The sequence below is a fragment of the Falco rusticolus genome, chromosome 10 (assembly GCF_015220075.1).
Source record: "Falco rusticolus isolate bFalRus1 chromosome 10, bFalRus1.pri, whole genome shotgun sequence".
Classification (NCBI taxonomy): domain Eukaryota; kingdom Metazoa; phylum Chordata; class Aves; order Falconiformes; family Falconidae; genus Falco; species Falco rusticolus.
In genome coordinates, this window is record NC_051196.1 from 24,998,231 (window position 1) to 25,015,861 (window position 17,631).

At 37.9% G+C, this 17,631-nt stretch overlaps 1 protein-coding gene across 1 annotated transcript in view; it reads left to right on the top strand.

Moving 5' to 3' along the window:
* The window catches only part of TAF4 (TATA-box binding protein associated factor 4), a 39,586-nt gene that overhangs the window by 16,135 nt on the left and 5,820 nt on the right, over window positions 1–17,631 (top strand). The window contains exons 3-13 of the mRNA XM_037402581.1: window positions 5,478–5,644; window positions 6,177–6,296; window positions 8,020–8,139; window positions 8,887–9,009; window positions 10,040–10,129; window positions 11,189–11,440; window positions 12,910–13,054; window positions 13,411–13,525; window positions 14,130–14,299; window positions 14,909–15,039; window positions 15,680–15,805. Of these exons, the coding sequence (XP_037258478.1) occupies window positions 5,478–5,644; window positions 6,177–6,296; window positions 8,020–8,139; window positions 8,887–9,009; window positions 10,040–10,129; window positions 11,189–11,440; window positions 12,910–13,054; window positions 13,411–13,525; window positions 14,130–14,299; window positions 14,909–15,039; window positions 15,680–15,805 (1,559 nt within the window). The remainder of the gene's footprint in view (window positions 1–5,477; window positions 5,645–6,176; window positions 6,297–8,019; window positions 8,140–8,886; window positions 9,010–10,039; window positions 10,130–11,188; window positions 11,441–12,909; window positions 13,055–13,410; window positions 13,526–14,129; window positions 14,300–14,908; window positions 15,040–15,679; window positions 15,806–17,631) is intronic.

Genomic DNA, 17,631 nt, shown 5'->3' on the forward strand with positions numbered 1-17,631 from the left:
TTGTTTTGGTGGTTTTTTTTTTTTTTTTCCTTCTCCTGGAAATAAAGTTCAGTTACTTTTTTACTTTAAGAAGAGAATTTCCTCAGGAGACCGGAAAACGGTGTTCTCCATTCAATTTCAAGATCATGCATCCATTAATTCTTCTGTGATGTCTCAGCTGCTAAAATAAAGAACTTATTAAAAGTCTGTGTTCCTTAGTAATGGTTCTGAATTGATCTGGGTTAGACCATGAGTTACATTGTGGGTAATGAGCAAAATCTGTCAGACTGAACCTTCTGTTCTTCTGTTCAGTATCTGCGTCAGAGAGAGAGATGTTGTCACTAGTGATCTTATAGGATGCTTTCTAGGTTTTATATTTCACAGGTACGCAAGGGTTTCGTTCTTGCATGCTGGTATGCCCAGTGACAGGCATGGGCGTACCTTTGTATGGTCCTCGTGTTAGGTGCTTGCTAACTGGAGATGAAGTCTTTCAGTATGTCACCTACCGTATGAATAGAGTCCCTGAGAAATGGAGCATTTACTGTGAGAGGGTAACACCTAGGTATGTTGCTGTTGGAGTGGCTTCTTGCTAGGTGTGCTTGTCAGAGGTGACAATTTGCTGCTGTGTATTTCCTCAGAAAACCTGAAGATGCCTACTATATCTGCAGGAAGTTTTAACTCTGTCATTGGGAAGTCCAGCTCCAATAAATATTAATAATCTAGGTTTACCAGTGAAAACTGGTAACAGAATAGGAAACTCTTGGTTTGTGGTTTTTGGATGTAGAGGTTCTCTAGCAAGAAAGCTGCATGTCTCAGGGGTTATGTGGACAATCAGAGCGGTGTGCAAAGGCTAAATATTTCTTTTGTTGTTCTTTTATTATTATGATAATTTTTTTCTTTAGTCTTTGCTAAGCCAAGCCACGTTTGAAAGAGAGAAGGAAGAGGAAGGCATTAGAAAGAAGTCTGGTTTGTGTTTTTCTGACATGTCGTATGGCTAGAGCTCTTCACTTTTTATTCCAGTGCATGACTTTGCAGGTTTTACTAATTTAAAAAACCCCAACGAACAACAACAACAAAAAACCCCCAAAGCACAACACTTTTAAAATGGAAATGCCATTAGCAAATGGAAATACAAAGAGGGCAAATACAAGAGGTGAAGACAACACAGTATAGAAACATGCGGCTACATTATATAATAATGAACTTTTCCATCCAAACACTCTTGGAAACAGGAGAGATCTGGGAAGGTCTCCACAACAAGAACACGTGAGATGACCATTGTATTAGTCAAGAGTGCAAGTCGTCTTGGCATAAGGAGCAATCCAACTCAATTTTGTTAATCCTTCATTTGGAGCCACGATGAATTGTTTAATTCAAACTAAAATATGAGCCTCTTTCAGGATTCTTTTAATCCTCTAACTTCTAACAAAAATGGTAATTAATTTTCATTTTAATTAGTTTTTTAATGAGAGGCTTGGAAAGAATGCTTGAGTGTTTGCATTTTTAATAGTGAATATGATTTTGCAGTACACGTGATCAGAGTTTCTAGGAAAAAGAAGGCAGAGATGTTTAAAATGCCTAAGTTTTATTGTCACCTTTTCCTAATTGAACACTTCCAATTATCTTTATTAGCTGTTGGGTCTCAAATATCAATCCATCCATTTGTGGAACAAAAACCTGGATGGTAAACTTGAAGTATATTCTCCATCCTAACTTTAAATATGTTGCTGAATTGGAGAGGTGAGATACCTTGGTGTGATTCTAGTACCTGCTAGTTATTTCGGATCTAGTTCATACAGCATTTGCACCCTTATGCACTGGAGTTTGAGGTTATGATACTTATTTATATTTAAATATACTTAAAATCTAAGTTTTTGAATGTAAGACAAAGTGTGGGGGTTTTTTTTCTACATATGTGGCTGTCAGCTCTTCCTTTTTTTACTGTTGCAATGAATGAATCAACTGAGAGATGGGTAATGTATGTGTGGAGAGAGGGGGCTGTTATAGTCATACATTGATTTTGTTTAGAAGCGGGAAATAAATGGGACTTTCTTTTTAATTCTTAATCAAGTTAGCTCCAATGAGCTTTCTGAACTTCACTGAAAATCCACTTAATGCCAGCTTGGGTATAGTTTTGGGTTAGCGAGTTTCTCTTTTAGCTAATTGAGTTGGAAAAGAGTCTGTAGTTGGGCTGGGGGGAGTAAAGCTCTGAGAGCAGCTCCATCTCCCTTTTTAATGAATTCTCAACAAGACTGGAGAGGTGTTAAGGGTTTAGTCAAAAATTAGTTCTCTGCGCACTACTGGTGGATTTCTGCATGGAAGTTTCAATAACAAAGTTCATCACAATCTGAATTTTTACACCTTTTCTGAAATCACCCTTATATCAAGCAAGTAAAATTTCAAGCAAGTAAAATGTCTTATATCATCATGCCACGATTAAAACTGGTGCAAGACTCGTCTGATGCTTGTAATTGTCTTTGTTTATATGTAGCCCATCAAGTGTGCACAGCAATTCTATTTTCTAAAAATTTTTGTTTCTAAAAATCTATATTTCTAAAAAATCTATTGGTGGTAGACCCTAACTGAATGACATGTTAGAAACAATATAAATTGAAAATAGTTGCATGTCCAATATGAGTGCAGTATAAAAGAACTATTTAAATAGGGACCAAAATGAATATAGTATTGTATGAATTACTTTTTTTAACTTCAGTACCTGAGGGAAGGTTCAGACTTCCCATAGTTAGAAACTTAGCATGGTAGAGCTTAGAGTCAAGGTTTGAATTACAAATGATTGTTTTGTCTGTCTGCTGCCAAAAATTGAACTTTCTTGATGTGTTTTCTAAAGCTCACTTTAATATGCTTTTCAACTGTCTGTTTCAGCAGTTGTGCTATGTTAATGTGTAGGCATGTTCTCATTTTGCATGTAGCTCAGGGAGAATGTTTCATTGTTCAGGTATTGTGCCTGCTCTTCAGGGGTAGTCAACCTTCATTTTGTGGTTATCTCCCTTCTTTTCTCTCTCATTCACGTTTTGGGGAACAAAACAATGAGGTGACAGTACTGGTGTCCCGAGGGGTGGTTGTGCTGTTGTGGGATGTCAATGTGTGCTGCAGACCCATTCCTGAGCCCGATGTGTGTATGGAGGTGTGGACTGGAACAGGTATTGTACAGCTGGTGCCTGATCCCATAAAGCTGCTCATGTGCAGGTGAGCTGCTTTGGGTTGGCACTTTCAAATAAGTGTAGTTGCTTTTGTGCTGAGAGAGAAGTTTATAAAACAAACACAACCCCCCCTTCCCAAACCCAAACCTAGAGTTAGTATCTCTTATGTTGCTTCTGGAAGGAAAAAATGTATCTCTGAAGAATTTGGATGGTATGTTAGCCCTAGAATATCCTAGGGAAGCCCCAAAATGGTGACTCTTAAGGAAAAAGTTCCTTATGGGATGTCAGTACAATTCTGTGACGTTTAAGGGCTTCTGAAAGTACTGGCACATATAGTTGCATGGGGCTTTTTCAGTTGCAAGAAACAACAAGCTTTAATATTTGCCATTGATTTGAAAATAGCTCCTGTAATCAGACTTCCACTGTACTGATATTTTCAGTTATAATAAAATTGAAGATGTCCACTGATTCAGTGTTTAGCTTCTTCAGCTGATTACTATGAGGGATGACAAAAATGGGCAACGTGAGTTCATTTCCCAAGATTTTACGTTTGCAGATTTGGAGAGGATGCCAAGCTCTGTGCAGGAATGAGCTTGATGTAGTAACAGATCACTCTTTTTAAAACGTTGAATTTCTCTGTGTTTTGTCAGTAGCGCCCTCCTTGTAGTGTGAAGCTGTTGGTGAGAAAGTAGTGATGGCTCTAATGAGCAGCTAGCAGGATAAAGCTCTGTATTCACTATTGAGGTTTTAAAATTTCTTGTAGGCTGTGGTGATAGTGTATGCTCTTGCTGTTTTAATGAAAATGCTTCTCCCTACGTAAGTTACAGAAGAAAAGACCTTACTTTTTGGAAAGGCTTGCAAAATGTTTTTTGGACTTGACAGCTAAACTAAGTATTTATTTCTAGTCTGCAAGATTATAAGTAAGCTTTTCCCCCTCCTCCTTTCCTACAGAAAAACAGTTTGAGAATATTTGTTTCTAGATATAACTGTTGTCCATAGCACATTGCAGTCCCACCTTAACACTTCTAAATAAGTTGCAATGGAAAGTCACCTTTTTGATGTAAACTAGTTTAAAGTCTCTGTGTGACTCTGTTTCATTAAAAGAGAGTTAAGTAGAGGAGAAAATTAGGGGCAAATCAACTAATGTAATCTGGTTTTCTTTTGAACTCAATTTTTGTAGAAATCGGTATATGAATTTTTGCGGTTCAATGCTAATTTTCAAACAGTCCAAGAAAACTGTTTAAGGCATTGTCTGTAAACATTTCAGCACTTCAGCTGAATAGGAAAGCAAATAAAAGATTGATTCTTTTGAAGTAGTCATGCTCTGAGATGGCATAGACCAGATATTCAGATATTGTTGGAGAGTATGTATAGGCTTTTTATTCACTGAACAACACTTAAACTTTCTGATTTTAGTGGTGCCTCTTCATGGTGAAGTTTCCTCCTGTAGTTTGTTGCTCAGAGAGGCTAACTAATTTTGAGTGCCCAGTTTGTTTCCTTAGGTGGATTTTCCAGAGCTGATGAGCTCCTGAGGCTCTCATGGAATGGCTGAGGCGTGCTGAATGAATGAGCGCTTGGAAAACAGTTCATGTTATCTAGATCCTGTTTGTGCCTTTGAGAAAGAGAGTCTGTCATCTGAAAATCTGCCTGGTAGAATCTGGTTCCCTATAGCTACCCAGTGGGGTTAAGTGTATTGATCTGAGTGACTGAGCAGGGAACGACTGCCTCGTTTCCCTCTCCATTCTATTTTTCTTTTGGGGTGTAACATGGCACAATGCAGTCTGTTGCAGATGCACACGAGAGAGATTATGATTTTACAGCCACTCTTGTTACTAAATTTGTTATGGGAAATTAATTTAGAACTTAGACAATCATGTTCTTATTGATAGTGAAGCCTATGTTTGATGGTATTTTTTTTCCTCTTAAAGACAAACTAACAGGAATCTTACCTATGGCAAGATTTTCTTTTATTTGCATTGTTTCATTAAACAAATTTCTTAGTAAAGAGCAGGTAGGATTTTTACGTGATTGCTAATTTTAACTTCTAGTCACATGGAATTTTTTGGTTGGGGTGAAATCAACTCTGTGTGTTCTGATGCACACCATACCGAGCATTTTGATAGAGAAAGAGCGTTTCTGTAATTAAGCTATTCTGTACGAAACGTGATGATGCAGCTGGGTGGTTTGCTTGTCTTCTAAACCACTTTTGTTAGCGTGTAGTCTTTCAACAGTACATTAATTCCATATGTATCCAACTTAGATAAAAAAACTTGAAAAAATATGTTCTTACATTCTTTTGAAATATGAATGGCTCTTGACTAATTTCTTTTTTGACAGGCATGGTCCTTGTGCGTAGTGAGAATGGGCAGTTGCTGGTGATCCCCCAACAAGCCTTGGCGCAGATGCAAGCACAGGCACACGCCCAGTCTCAGCCTCAAAATACGATGACTCCTCGTCCTGCTACACCTACCAATGCTCCTCCAGTGCAGATATCGACAGTGCAGGTTAGTTCAGTAATTTGTACTGTTAAAAACTGTAAGTTTATTAATTTTTTTTTTGTTCTTATGAAGAATACACCAGAAAGTAGGATATAATGCTATCGATTTGGAGAAACCATTAATCAAACTGGTGCTATACAGGCTTTTCCACATGGTGTAGGCATTGCGTTTTGTTCCTAATTCTGTTACAGTTTGGCTGTTACTCATCAAAAATATTTTTACCTAGCTGAATCACATTGTTTAAAACTGATATAAAGACGACCATTCAAGACCATATGTCATTAGTGTGCCTGTCTTTGCCAAAGAATCATTATCCTTCATGAGACTAAACGAAAAAAAACGGAAATGGGTATACGTACACTGAGATAATCATGGTTGCATTAAGTTCAAGACTAAAAATTCTTTTCGGTGTTATAGTGGTCCTGATGCATTCTTTTGCATCTGTAATAATGGCAACTATCCAGAAACAAAGTACAAGATTAAGGCAGATTATATTTAAATATAGGAACTAATGTGGGGTTTTTTTCCTCTTCCTCAGGCTCCAGGAACACCTATTATTGCACGACAGGTGACACCAACTACTATCATCAAGCAAGTGTCTCAGGCTCAAACAACAGTGCAACCCACAACAACGCTACAGCGTCCTCCCGTTGTGCAAGTGAGTTTATAGAAAAGTAATGTATGAATGAGATAGATTGGTTGTTAAGATAAACTGAAAACCTGCTCGAGACTGCCAGTAATAAAGGAAATGTAATTGTTAAGTGCATGGAGGAAGTATGTGCTGGATTATCCTTTGTAAAACATTTGCAGTTTTCAATTTACTGTGTATTCTAATGTTTATATAATTTTTTATATGTATATTTTTCTTATTTCATGTTATACCTATATGCTTACATATATTTAAAGATATCCCGTTATTAGTTTGTATTATCATAAAACTGACTAAAATAAAAAAAACCTCTAGGCTTTCTGCCTCAAGTCACACCAATTCCCTTTGGATTTGGAGCTGTGATGCTATTCCTATGGTGGATTTGTAGTTCTCTGAATTCTGCAGCAAAATTTACAGTTACACTGGTAGCCTTCTCTTCCGCAAGCCTTACAGGAGAGTTTGCTTCGGTCAGTGTACTTAAGGAGATTCTAATAACTTATACTAAGACACCGCTATTTCTCCATGTGGGCTGTCTTCTAGTAGCCTGGCCTGTATTAATGATGGGCTTTCTTGCAGATTTTTTTTTTTTTTTGAGGGCGGGTGGTGTGAGTTTAAAACACAGTGCAAAAGTGTGAAATTCTCCACATGGCTTCCAGGCAACAGTGATACAATATGATTGCTGTCGCCTAATCTGTTTCATTGTGCTTTCTTCATCCTTTGAGTAGATGGGATTAGAGAGTTTTAATTTAAAACATGCAGGTTTTGCTATGCATCCAGTTAACCTTTTTCCCCTCAGAGAGCCTTTGCCTATGCCAGTGATCTTTCCAGATCTAACAGTTAATTTACCTAACTGAGTGGCCTTAATTTGTGCTGCTGTTACATTGGACAGAAAAAAAAATCATTCCATCTGCATATTTTTTGCTGTAATGAGCATACCATGGACTTAATTTATCTTGATTTCACAAAATGAGACAAATTAAATCCTTGTCTCCTTTTTTTGTCTTCCAAAATACCAGTGAAAGCTAGCTTTGGCAGTGCTGGAGCCTCTTTTCTTGTGCATCCTTATATAAAGAGCAAGCTTACAAATGATTTATTACAATCCTGAGAGCTAGCCTTAGCTTGGTAAGAATTACTGTCTGTCAGGTTGGGTTGTCGTTAGTAATTAGACTGTTGGAAGTCCATGAATGTGCTGTGTATATGAAAAGTTCTTGTATACAATGTTGATACTTTAAAGGTAGTATTCCTACTTTGAATTACCAATTTGTCTGCAAAACTAGAAAAATGTTTTGTCCCATTGTTCATCAAAAAGACCTAGATCAGACCTGAGCTTTTGTGTCCGTTGTGTCTTTTTAGAAATGCCTCCCTTTGAAAGTGGCATTTAAGGGAGCAGGCGAAACAGCTATTGCATTCACAGAAATTTAGCATTCGTTTTAATTATGTTTTGAAACCACAGTGTATGAGGCTATGTTTATGGTATTATTTTGCCGTTTTATTCAGTAACCAAAAATCGTGCAATTCTTAATCAACTTTTAGGAGCTCAGGTTTGAATGCGTAGTGGTTTGTGCCATCTGGTGGCTCGCTCTTTCCACTGCAGCTGATGGCAGGTTTGTAAACTCCTTTTTGTAGTAGCTGTGAAAGGTATTCCACTGTCCTGTCGCTCAGCTTGTTTGGCTCGGGAAAACAGGTTTTCTGTGTTCCAAGTGAAATAATCTTATGTTTGTATTCTCTGCAGCCTCAGATTGTTCTGGGTGGTACTGCACAAACAACTACGCTGGGGACGGCAACAGCTGTACAAACTGGAACTCCTCAGAGAACAGTGCAAGGAACAACGGCAACCTCCACTGCTGCCACAGTAAGATACTGAGTGCATTTAGAATCTTTTTTTACTCGTCCCCATATACATGCGTGCAGGTATGTGTGTATATATATATATACACACGTACATAACACACACACACAGATCAGAGTGGAGAGTAGTAAAGATGCAGGAGTCCTGTGAACTATTGGTCTTGAAAAGGTAATTTTAGTAGAACCATATAATTTACAAAGTGTGAACACAGGTCACTTGAATTTTGATGGCTTTCAGAGTGTTAGTTTTGATTTCTCTTGTGGTTTTAAAGCACTCCTGTTTGTTAAAACATGTTAGTGGTATCTTACAGAAGAGTGAACTGTTCAGCACTGCAGAGTAGAATCAGTCTGAGACTCATTCAAGATGCATGTTCCCAGGACTGCAAAAGAGGGGGAATCCATGCACTGGGAAGGAGGAGCTTTGCTGTTTGTTGTCCTGCTAAAAAGTGTATTTTTGCATACACAATGTGTCATTCATAAAATACTTGGTGTTTCCTGATTTCATTAGGAATCATAATTTATTAAATTTTGACAACAATGAGCAATACATATGTATACATGAAGCAAAATAATAATTTCAGTCTGATTATGTTTTAAGGGGTGAGGGACAGGAACCTATAAATAATATTCTGCAGTGATGAACTAGAGAAGGATTTTATTTTTCAGACTATACGGTCAGATTCTCTATTCAAAAGGGCTTATCTTCCTTTATCTGACTGTTTCCCTTCTACCCCTTCTCCTCTTGTGACAGGAAACTATGGAAAATGTGAAGAAATGCAAAAACTTTCTGTCCACATTAATAAAACTGGCGTCATCTGGAAAACAGTCTTCAGAGACTGCAGCTAATGTGAAAGAACTGGTACAGAACCTGCTGGTAAGAAGAGTTCATTAAAAGTTGTAAGATACAGTATCTGGGCAAATTTAGCCTCAAAACTGAGGTGTTTTTTTGTTTGCTTTCTTTTTTTGAGAGGAGGGAGATTATAAAATGAGATAAATCAAATTGAAACTTTGGTTCTTCTGAATCAAAATAAGCTTGTAATTGAGAGATTACTGCTTATATTCATGCATGAGAATGTGAGTTAAATTGAAGTGCAAATAGTGTAAATTAAATTCTACATGTTTTTATTGCTAAAACAGTGAATAAAAAGATGAATTCTGTACTGGAGGGAGGATATTCCAGCTAGTGCAATAGCCCAGTGTAGGAAATACGTTTTTACAAAAAAACCCCACAACAAGTAATATTATCTGAAACTAATGTAAAAACTTGACATAGGTAATATTTATAGAATGAGTGCTACTATTGCTTAGCCTAGTTTTTGGTAACCTTTAAGTTAAGGTAGAGCTCTCTATTCCAGGTGTCATCATGTGATAACCAGAGGTTGTCAGAAGACCAAAATTCAAAGTGTATCTTCTCCTGAGGAATATATATTTAGTTTTGAGAGACACATCTACCTTTTGAGCATGTGATGGGCACAACTTTAGTTATTTGAAATGGGGTAACTGTAGTACCTTTTGGAAAAAACAACACCGGAGATGGGGCTGCCCGGCTGCTCTGAGCCAATTGATAGTTGGCTAATTGCAGATCAGGTGAAGTATTCCTGTAGGTTCTGCCTGGCTCTTTGGTTTATAGATAGGACATTCCTGTAACAGTGAGAAAACTGGAGATGTTTCTTAAAACTGACTGAAAGGCAGGAAGAAGAAAAGGAAAGATGGGACTGTAGGTCTTACAGTTAAAATTTGTATTAAAATTAGTTACTACCATAAAGCTATTGGTAACTAAAAATAGTGAAGGATGATAAAAACACTTATTTTCAATAGATTGTTGTCTTAAACGTTTTTTTATGTTGAATATCTGTAAATAAACTAACTTGTAAACATTAACTTCTGAACGTTCTGTTTCGAAGGATGGAAAAATTGAAGCAGAAGACTTTACCAGTAGGCTGTACAGAGAACTTAATTCTTCACCTCAACCTTACCTTGTGCCTTTCCTGAAGGTATCTCATGTTCTGTAGTCTTTATATATTTTTGTGCTTATATATTGGCAGCAAATGAACACAAGCATGCCTTTTACCAGTGTAGGTGGAATTCCAAAACAGTGTAAATGGCGGTTTTAAATGGTGCATGGTTAGACTTTTGCTTCTGAGTTTGTTAGTATGACTCATTGGCACAGTCAGTAATGGAATTTCTACCATAAAGTTTTCTTTCTGTGACTTATAAGCAATTTCTCTCCATAGCAGCAAACCTATGAACTGATTTATTATCATCTTTTTATTGGAAAGAAAACAAGAGATTGAATGATACAGAAAATCTGGACAAACTCATACTGTTGCCTGTGCTGTATACCTCTTAGTATGAATAAACAGAAAATTTGTCACCTCTCAATAATAAGTCCCATTTGTCATAAATTTTACAGTAATTGAACACATCTCAAAATTATGTTTGTTCCAAAACATTTACCATTTGAAAATCAGAGGAAGTACAACAGCACTGTAGGGTAAGAATATAACTGCTTGACTAATATATGATTAAGGGTTATAGTTGTAGGTGTGTGTTGACGTTTCTGGGCACCTAAATGCTTTTTCAACCTTGAGCTGTTCATGAGGACAAAAATTGTTACCATAAGAAAATAACTAATGTAAGAATCCAGTAAAACACTGGTCTCTGAGCTGTTCTGAAGTCTTCCCTGGTGTTCCAGTATGTCTCTTAAGCCATCACATGTTATAGCTTGAGAGAGAGAGAGATAGGAACACAATCAAGGAAAGCAGCATGGGCTTGGATTGTTAGATACATACCAGGGGGTCCAGATAGGCTTGCATAACCTAGATGCCCTTGATATCCAAGCTTCTACAGCTAAAGGTACTGTCACTCTGTCTGGCTTTAAATGTGAAGTAGCATTGCTGCGTGCACCCCAATCATACTTTCTCGGGTGTGTGCAGGTTGATACAATGGACTGAAATGAAATGTATTGCTTTATACAATTGATGTTTTCTTGTGTGATCTAGGATTAAAATACTCAAAAAAAAAAATAAAAATCTTTCCTTTCCTCTTTTCAGAGGAGTTTACCTGCCTTGAGACAGTTAACACCGGACTCTGCAGCTTTCATTCAACAAAGTCAACAGCAGCAGCCAACAACGCAAGCAACGATAGCCACAATTCCGTCTGCGGCAGTGCTTCTAAGCTCCTCAGTTCAGCGCACAGCAGGGAAGGCAACTGCAACTGTAACGAGTACTCTCCAACAACCTGTAATCAGCCTAACACAGCCTACACAAGTTGGTGTTAGTAAACAAGGGCAGTCTACGCCACTGGTATGTAAACTGAAGTGCATCATCTGTTATTGCACAGGGTTTTTTTGATAATACAGTGACTTTTCTTTTTAAATTGGTGGTTTAGCTCAATCAGATCTTTGATCTCTTTAAAGAAACTAGCTACTAAGGAAAAAAAAGTGGGATTTAAAATCCATTCTTGATTAAAATAATATAGTATTTCCTATTTTAGCATTAAATACTGGCAGATTGTCTCAGTCACTGCAGATCCTGAGAGCAATGTTCTGGAGGATCTTTTATTCCTCATTTCATAACTTTAACAACTTACGTAAAACATAAATTTACGCCAAAAGAGGAGAAAGAATAACCTTCTTGGGCCTGGACATAAACCAAATAAGAACAATATAATATGCATCACCTTTTTTCCCCGCTTCTCACAGCGAAGCAGTGTCTGAGTGTAAGCTTTTTCTAAGATGTGTATTAATATACATTATTAAATTACTAGAGGTTTTTTTGCTGCTTAGTACTTCAGTGTTCCCTGTAGAATGTTTGGCATTCATCTGAGCTGCTCTGTCCAGAAATTTTCAAGTGAAATAAAACGGAGAGATCTACTTTGTCAATCCACAAATATTTTTCACTTACTTTGAGAGAAAAACTGGTGATTTTATCAGTCTTACTGCCTTTATAACCTAGGTTTTATAGAAGGAGGTGGTTAGGAACCTAGCGAAGGAATAAAACCTGAACATTGACTAGTGCTGGATTTACAAGGAAATAGTTTGGTTTTTAACTTAACTATATAAGGTAGCAGCAAAAGAAAGACTTGCAGAGTTAAAGAGGTGGAGCTTGCAAAATAGGCAGAGTTGGTAGATTTCTTTACAGTAGTTTGAAAGTAAGTTTTCTGAAAACTAGTTGAGGCCAGAAGACAGGTTTGCATAAATCGCTCTGTAGCATCGTGATGTAACCCTGCTTTTATGCGTTCATGTTCAGAAGCAGCATGGGTACAGTTGCCTGAGACTCAGTCTAACCTAACAATCGAGTAGTACAAAGCTACATGGCTATAGCTTATGCTGATTCTGGTTGAAAGTGGCATATGTAGAACCAGCTGGATTACCTTCATCATGCCTCTATTATTTTTATTTCTGGAGTTTGTTCAGGCAGATCCAGTTTGCCTCTGCATCTCTAATGTAGACACCACAGGTAGAAAATTTTAACTGAACCTTTGTGATTATAGGTGTTTGGGTGTTTTGGTTGTTTTTTTTTCTCACAGAAATAGGTTACTGATTTTTTTTTTTTTTTTTTTGTGTCACAAAGTGGAATATTAATCTTCCTGTAAGGTATGATTTATCTGAAGAAATGTTTAAGTACCTTAAAATGTGCTTATTCTAGATCAATGAACAGATGTGTTAAGATCACAACTTACAAGTTGATTGTTAGGGTTTGTTCTTCCCACCTGACTCTTACTCTTAGTTGTGTCTCAGATTGTTTACAGTTTTTTTTCTTATTATTTGCAGGTTATCCAACAGTCTCAAAAAGCAGGGACGTTGATAAGGCCTCCACAGGTAACGTTGACACAGACACCAATGGTAGCATTGCGGCAACCGCATAGTCGTATTATGCTCACTACTCCTCAAATTCAACTGAATCAGCTTCAGACAGGTAAGAGGTCAAGGTATTTGATATATGCTATATTTGATAGCATTAACTGAAGTCTGGTTTATGAATGTCAGTTGTTAAATGCCCTGTAGCTTTATGGTGGCTGTTGTACTACTGCTAGAAATCTTTAGTGCATAGTGCCATAGTGGCTGGGGATACACACACGTCAGGGCAGCATTTACAGCCAGAGAAATTGTTTGGGTACTGGAATTGTGTGGGAGGGTCCTGTTTTGAGTGTGTGAAATGCTGAGACAGGGTCTTTGCACCAGACCCATTGCCATTCCTACCCCTGACTGGCTTGTAAATCTGAACTCTGGTACAGATTTGATGGGGTACAAATCTTGTCTTTCTCCTTGCAGTCCCTGTGGTAAAACCAGCAGTATTACCTGGAAACAAAGCTATTGCCACTGTTTCGACACAAGTAGCTGCTGCTCAGAAGAATAAACTGAAAGAACCGGGGGGAGGCTCTTTTAGGTGAGGAACCACGTGTATTTGTGCCTGTGCTGCCTGGGCAGCCTGCTGAACGCAGGGGGAACCTTTCTGTGTGCTGCGGTGGTGCTGAATAGGACTGGGTAAACTTGCAAGAACTAGAGGGGGATTTTCTGTGGGCAGGTTTGCTACTTCAACAGAGACTTCAGCTGTGGACATACTTGTGCCAGATTGAATTTAGCGTTTAGCTGGCACTAAGGGTAAATACCAAACTTCACAAACAACTCTGTTCCTTCACCTCTCCCAGCTCTGCTTGGATTATTCGAATGTACAGCCTGCCTTAGTGATGAGTGTTATTGTTTTGGGACAGTGATGTGTCTGGTCTCTTGTTTCTCAGGGTGTTGAAACATTACGTAAGAAAGGATCTTGAGAAAACAGTTAGGAAGTACAAAACTGCCAAAATACTTCTAGTGCTCTTTGGAATCAAATTATGCTAGTTTTATTTTATCATATAATAAAAAAAATAAAACTAAAAAGTGAAATAAAGTATTCAGGTTTACTGTGGAATTCATTATGTGCAGCTATGGTATTGTAGCAGTGAGTGCAGATAATCACTAAATGTGATTATAATGAGTTTTCCTTTCTTAAGGGATGATGATGACATTAACGATGTTGCATCAATGGCTGGAGTCAACCTGTCGGAAGAAAGTGCTCGAATATTGGCAACAAACTCCGAGCTTGTGGGTACACTAACACGGTCCTGTAAAGATGAAACCTTCCTTTTCCCGGCACCTTTACAAAGAAGAATATTAGAAATAGGTATGTTGATTTTTATATTTTTGAACTTTAATAAACAAATTTCACTAGTCTTGGGTTTAATTGAAGGCATTTTCCATAGAACTTGATTTGAATAGCTTAATGTTGCTGGAGTAGTTACCTTTTGTATATTCTGATGCTTCTGGGCAATCGTTCAGCTTATGAAAGTGGAAGAATGTTAAGAGATAGCAAACCTATGGAGTAGCCCTCTAAAATGATGACAATTTAACATCAAAATTTCTGGACCTGGTTAAAATTCTGACTGCATAGACTGATAAGGTGTAACAAAAATAATGACGCTTACTTTTTAAAAAATAAATCCAGAAACACTTTTGTCGTGTTTACTTACTAGTTTAGAATTGATGGTGGAACAAAAAGCATTCCTCAATTATTTTTTATATTATAGTATACAGCATTTATTAATGGATTGTAGATTTTGTTAAGCTAATGTAAACTTTCATACATATGCCTTTTCCTGTTTAATGCTTGTCTGAGAAATACCCGAAAGCCTTATTTTGCAAATGGTATTTAAATTTCCATGTCTGAGATTAGCCACATGTTTAGCTGTATCGTAAAATAACTTTTTACAACTGATTTGTGTCCTGACCATAGGTAAAAAACATGGAATAACAGAAATCCATCCTGATGTAGTTAGCTATGTATCGCATGCTACACAACAAAGAATACAAAACCTCGTGGAAAAATTATCGGAGACTGCTCAACAAAAGAATATTTCTTACAAGGTAACTGTATTTAATTGCACAATTAAAATGGCAAAATTGCACAAATTCAGCAGGCTGGTGTGTTGGCTGTAATACATGCATTCAGGTGTTCCTCATTCTGTAAAGTCAGGTTGTTTATTCTCTTTGATTCATCTTACATTAATATCTTAATACACATGGATGACTGGAACTCTTCAGTTGCCTATACAGAGTGGTTTTAAAACAAATGCAGAGAAACTGTGCCCTCCCCTTTATTTATTATGTCAAATATTTAGAATCTGAGTGATTGTACAATCAGATAGGCGGATAAAAGCACTGCTTTGAATTCCCGAGAGAGTGCTATCTGACAGATGTGTGTTCTTAATAAATGCAAATGCCTAAACAGCGTTTAAAGAACCCACACAGCTCTGTGAAGTATGTTCATGAGGTTAAAGCTGTGATGATATTAGTTAGAAGTCAAAATCTGATGATTCATGGAATAGAACAAAATGCTTTTAAGAATTCTAGCTGATTTGACTGGTGTAAATACATCCTTGCTATTTGTTTGAAAAGGACGAAGTGAACATTTGAGCTTTTAAATGTATATGTTCTTCTACAGTGCAGTACAATCTAACAGCTTTGTTAAGAAATGTAATGAGAAACATATTTGCCGTGTTTTCAGGATGATGAAAGATACGAACAAGCAAGTGACGTTCGGGCACAGCTCAAGTTCTTTGAACAACTTGATCAAATAGAAAAGCAGCGTAAAGATGAACAAGAAAGGGAAATTTTAATGCGTGCAGCAAAGGCAAGTGCTTGGATTTCACACACGTTTGCAAAGTGTCATTTTTGACGTCAAAACTGCAGTTTCTTTTCATTCTAAAGCACTTGCAATGAAGGGGAAGACTAATCTTCAAAGATGGAGCTTGATGAATGTGTTCTTCAGCTAGAGCTCTGTTCTGCTTTTCATGGTAAAGCATGTGAGACAGCTTCTTTGCCAGTCTCATTGCATGTTCCCAAATCAAAGTAGGTCTTAAAACTTAGGGGGTTGTACTTTGTGTTGTGAAAAAGATAAATTTTATAGCTTGGTGGTACTCTTAAATAGAATAGAGAGGTTACAGGTATTTTGGAGAGTAGAAATAGATTCAAAAAGATTTTTGCAAGTTGGAGAAGTACAGTAAATAGGAAGCAGTAAATGTAAGCATTAGACTTTGTAGTTTTAGTCAGTGACCTGAATACGGGTTCAATATGACTAGGCAGGAACACTCTAGAAATAATTCACAAAACAACTTAAAGTTTCTTTTGGGTTTGTGGTCTCCTATGAGTTGATAACGTCAAAATCCAGTTTTTGTAGTGCAGTGCAAGTTGTGAACTAACACCTCTGTTTCAGCTGGTTCCTGTTGGACCTGAGCTTGAATACTCAATCCAGTTTTTGGGCCCTACACAAAGTAGACTTCAGGAGGAAATTAATTTAAAGGTCTAGAAAATGTGACCTATAAAGTAAGATTAGAGAGTAAATCCATTTACTTCAGAAGAAAAAAGACTGGGGTGAGACATAAGTCTTCATGACTGTGCTTTGCACATTCATGTAATTCAGTTTGCTGCACTTAAAATGCAGCAGGAAAGACATAGGTTAATCGTTAGGAAAAGTGTAGTATTTTAAGGATACTTGAGCACTGAATTAAAATAGTTGATATTGTTGCTGGTCTAAAGAATGTATGGGATTAACAACAGTCAGGATTTGTTTGAATATAGTTAGCCTTGCTTTATGTGAGAGTACAGATGAAAGACTGTCTTGAAGTTCTTAGTGTTTTCAGTTTTATTTTTTTTCCAAGAAGTTAACTAAGACAACTGATATACGTAGCAAAACCCCCTAACTGGCGAATGTGTGTTAATAGTATTGGACAATAAAGTTTGCCGAAATTTTATGTTCTGTTACTTTCGTTCTGGTGAGGTTGAACCTCAAATACTGTGTTGTTTTGGGGCTTGGCCCTGCAGGACAGACCCTGAGGGGCTGGAGCGTGTCCAGGGCCGGGGAAGGGGCTGGGGCACAAGGCTGGTGGGGAGCGGCTGGGGGCACTGGGGGGCTCAGCCTGGGCAGCAGGAGGCTGAGGGGGGCTGAGGGCTCTCTCCAGCTGCCTGACAGCAGGGTGTGGGCAGGGGGGGTCGGTCTCTCCCCCAGGTAACAAGCGGCAGGACGAGAGCAAACGGCCTCCAGTTGCGCCAGGGGAGGTTTAGGTTGGATATTAGGGAAAATTCCTTCCCCAGAGGGTGGCCCAGCACTGGGACCCGCTGCCCAGGGACGTGGTGGAGTCACCAGCCCTGGGGGGGTTAAAGGACACGTAGATGTGGCGCTCAGGGACGTGGGTTAGTGGTGGGCTTGGCAGCACCGGGTTAACGGTTGGGCTCGATGACCTTAAGGGTCTTTTCGGACCTAAATGATTCTATGATTTGAAAAATATGATAAATAGAAGTAATTGTAGGTGCTTAAGTGAAATGGGCAATTGCTAATGTAAATGGTCTGTTGGTCAGCGGTAGTTTGTTCCAATTGGAATCTGAATTGTGTGTAGGTATAGCAGAAAGATACGTTCTTAGTAAGTGTGTAGTTACACAGCAAGGGGAGGAATTTTTCCA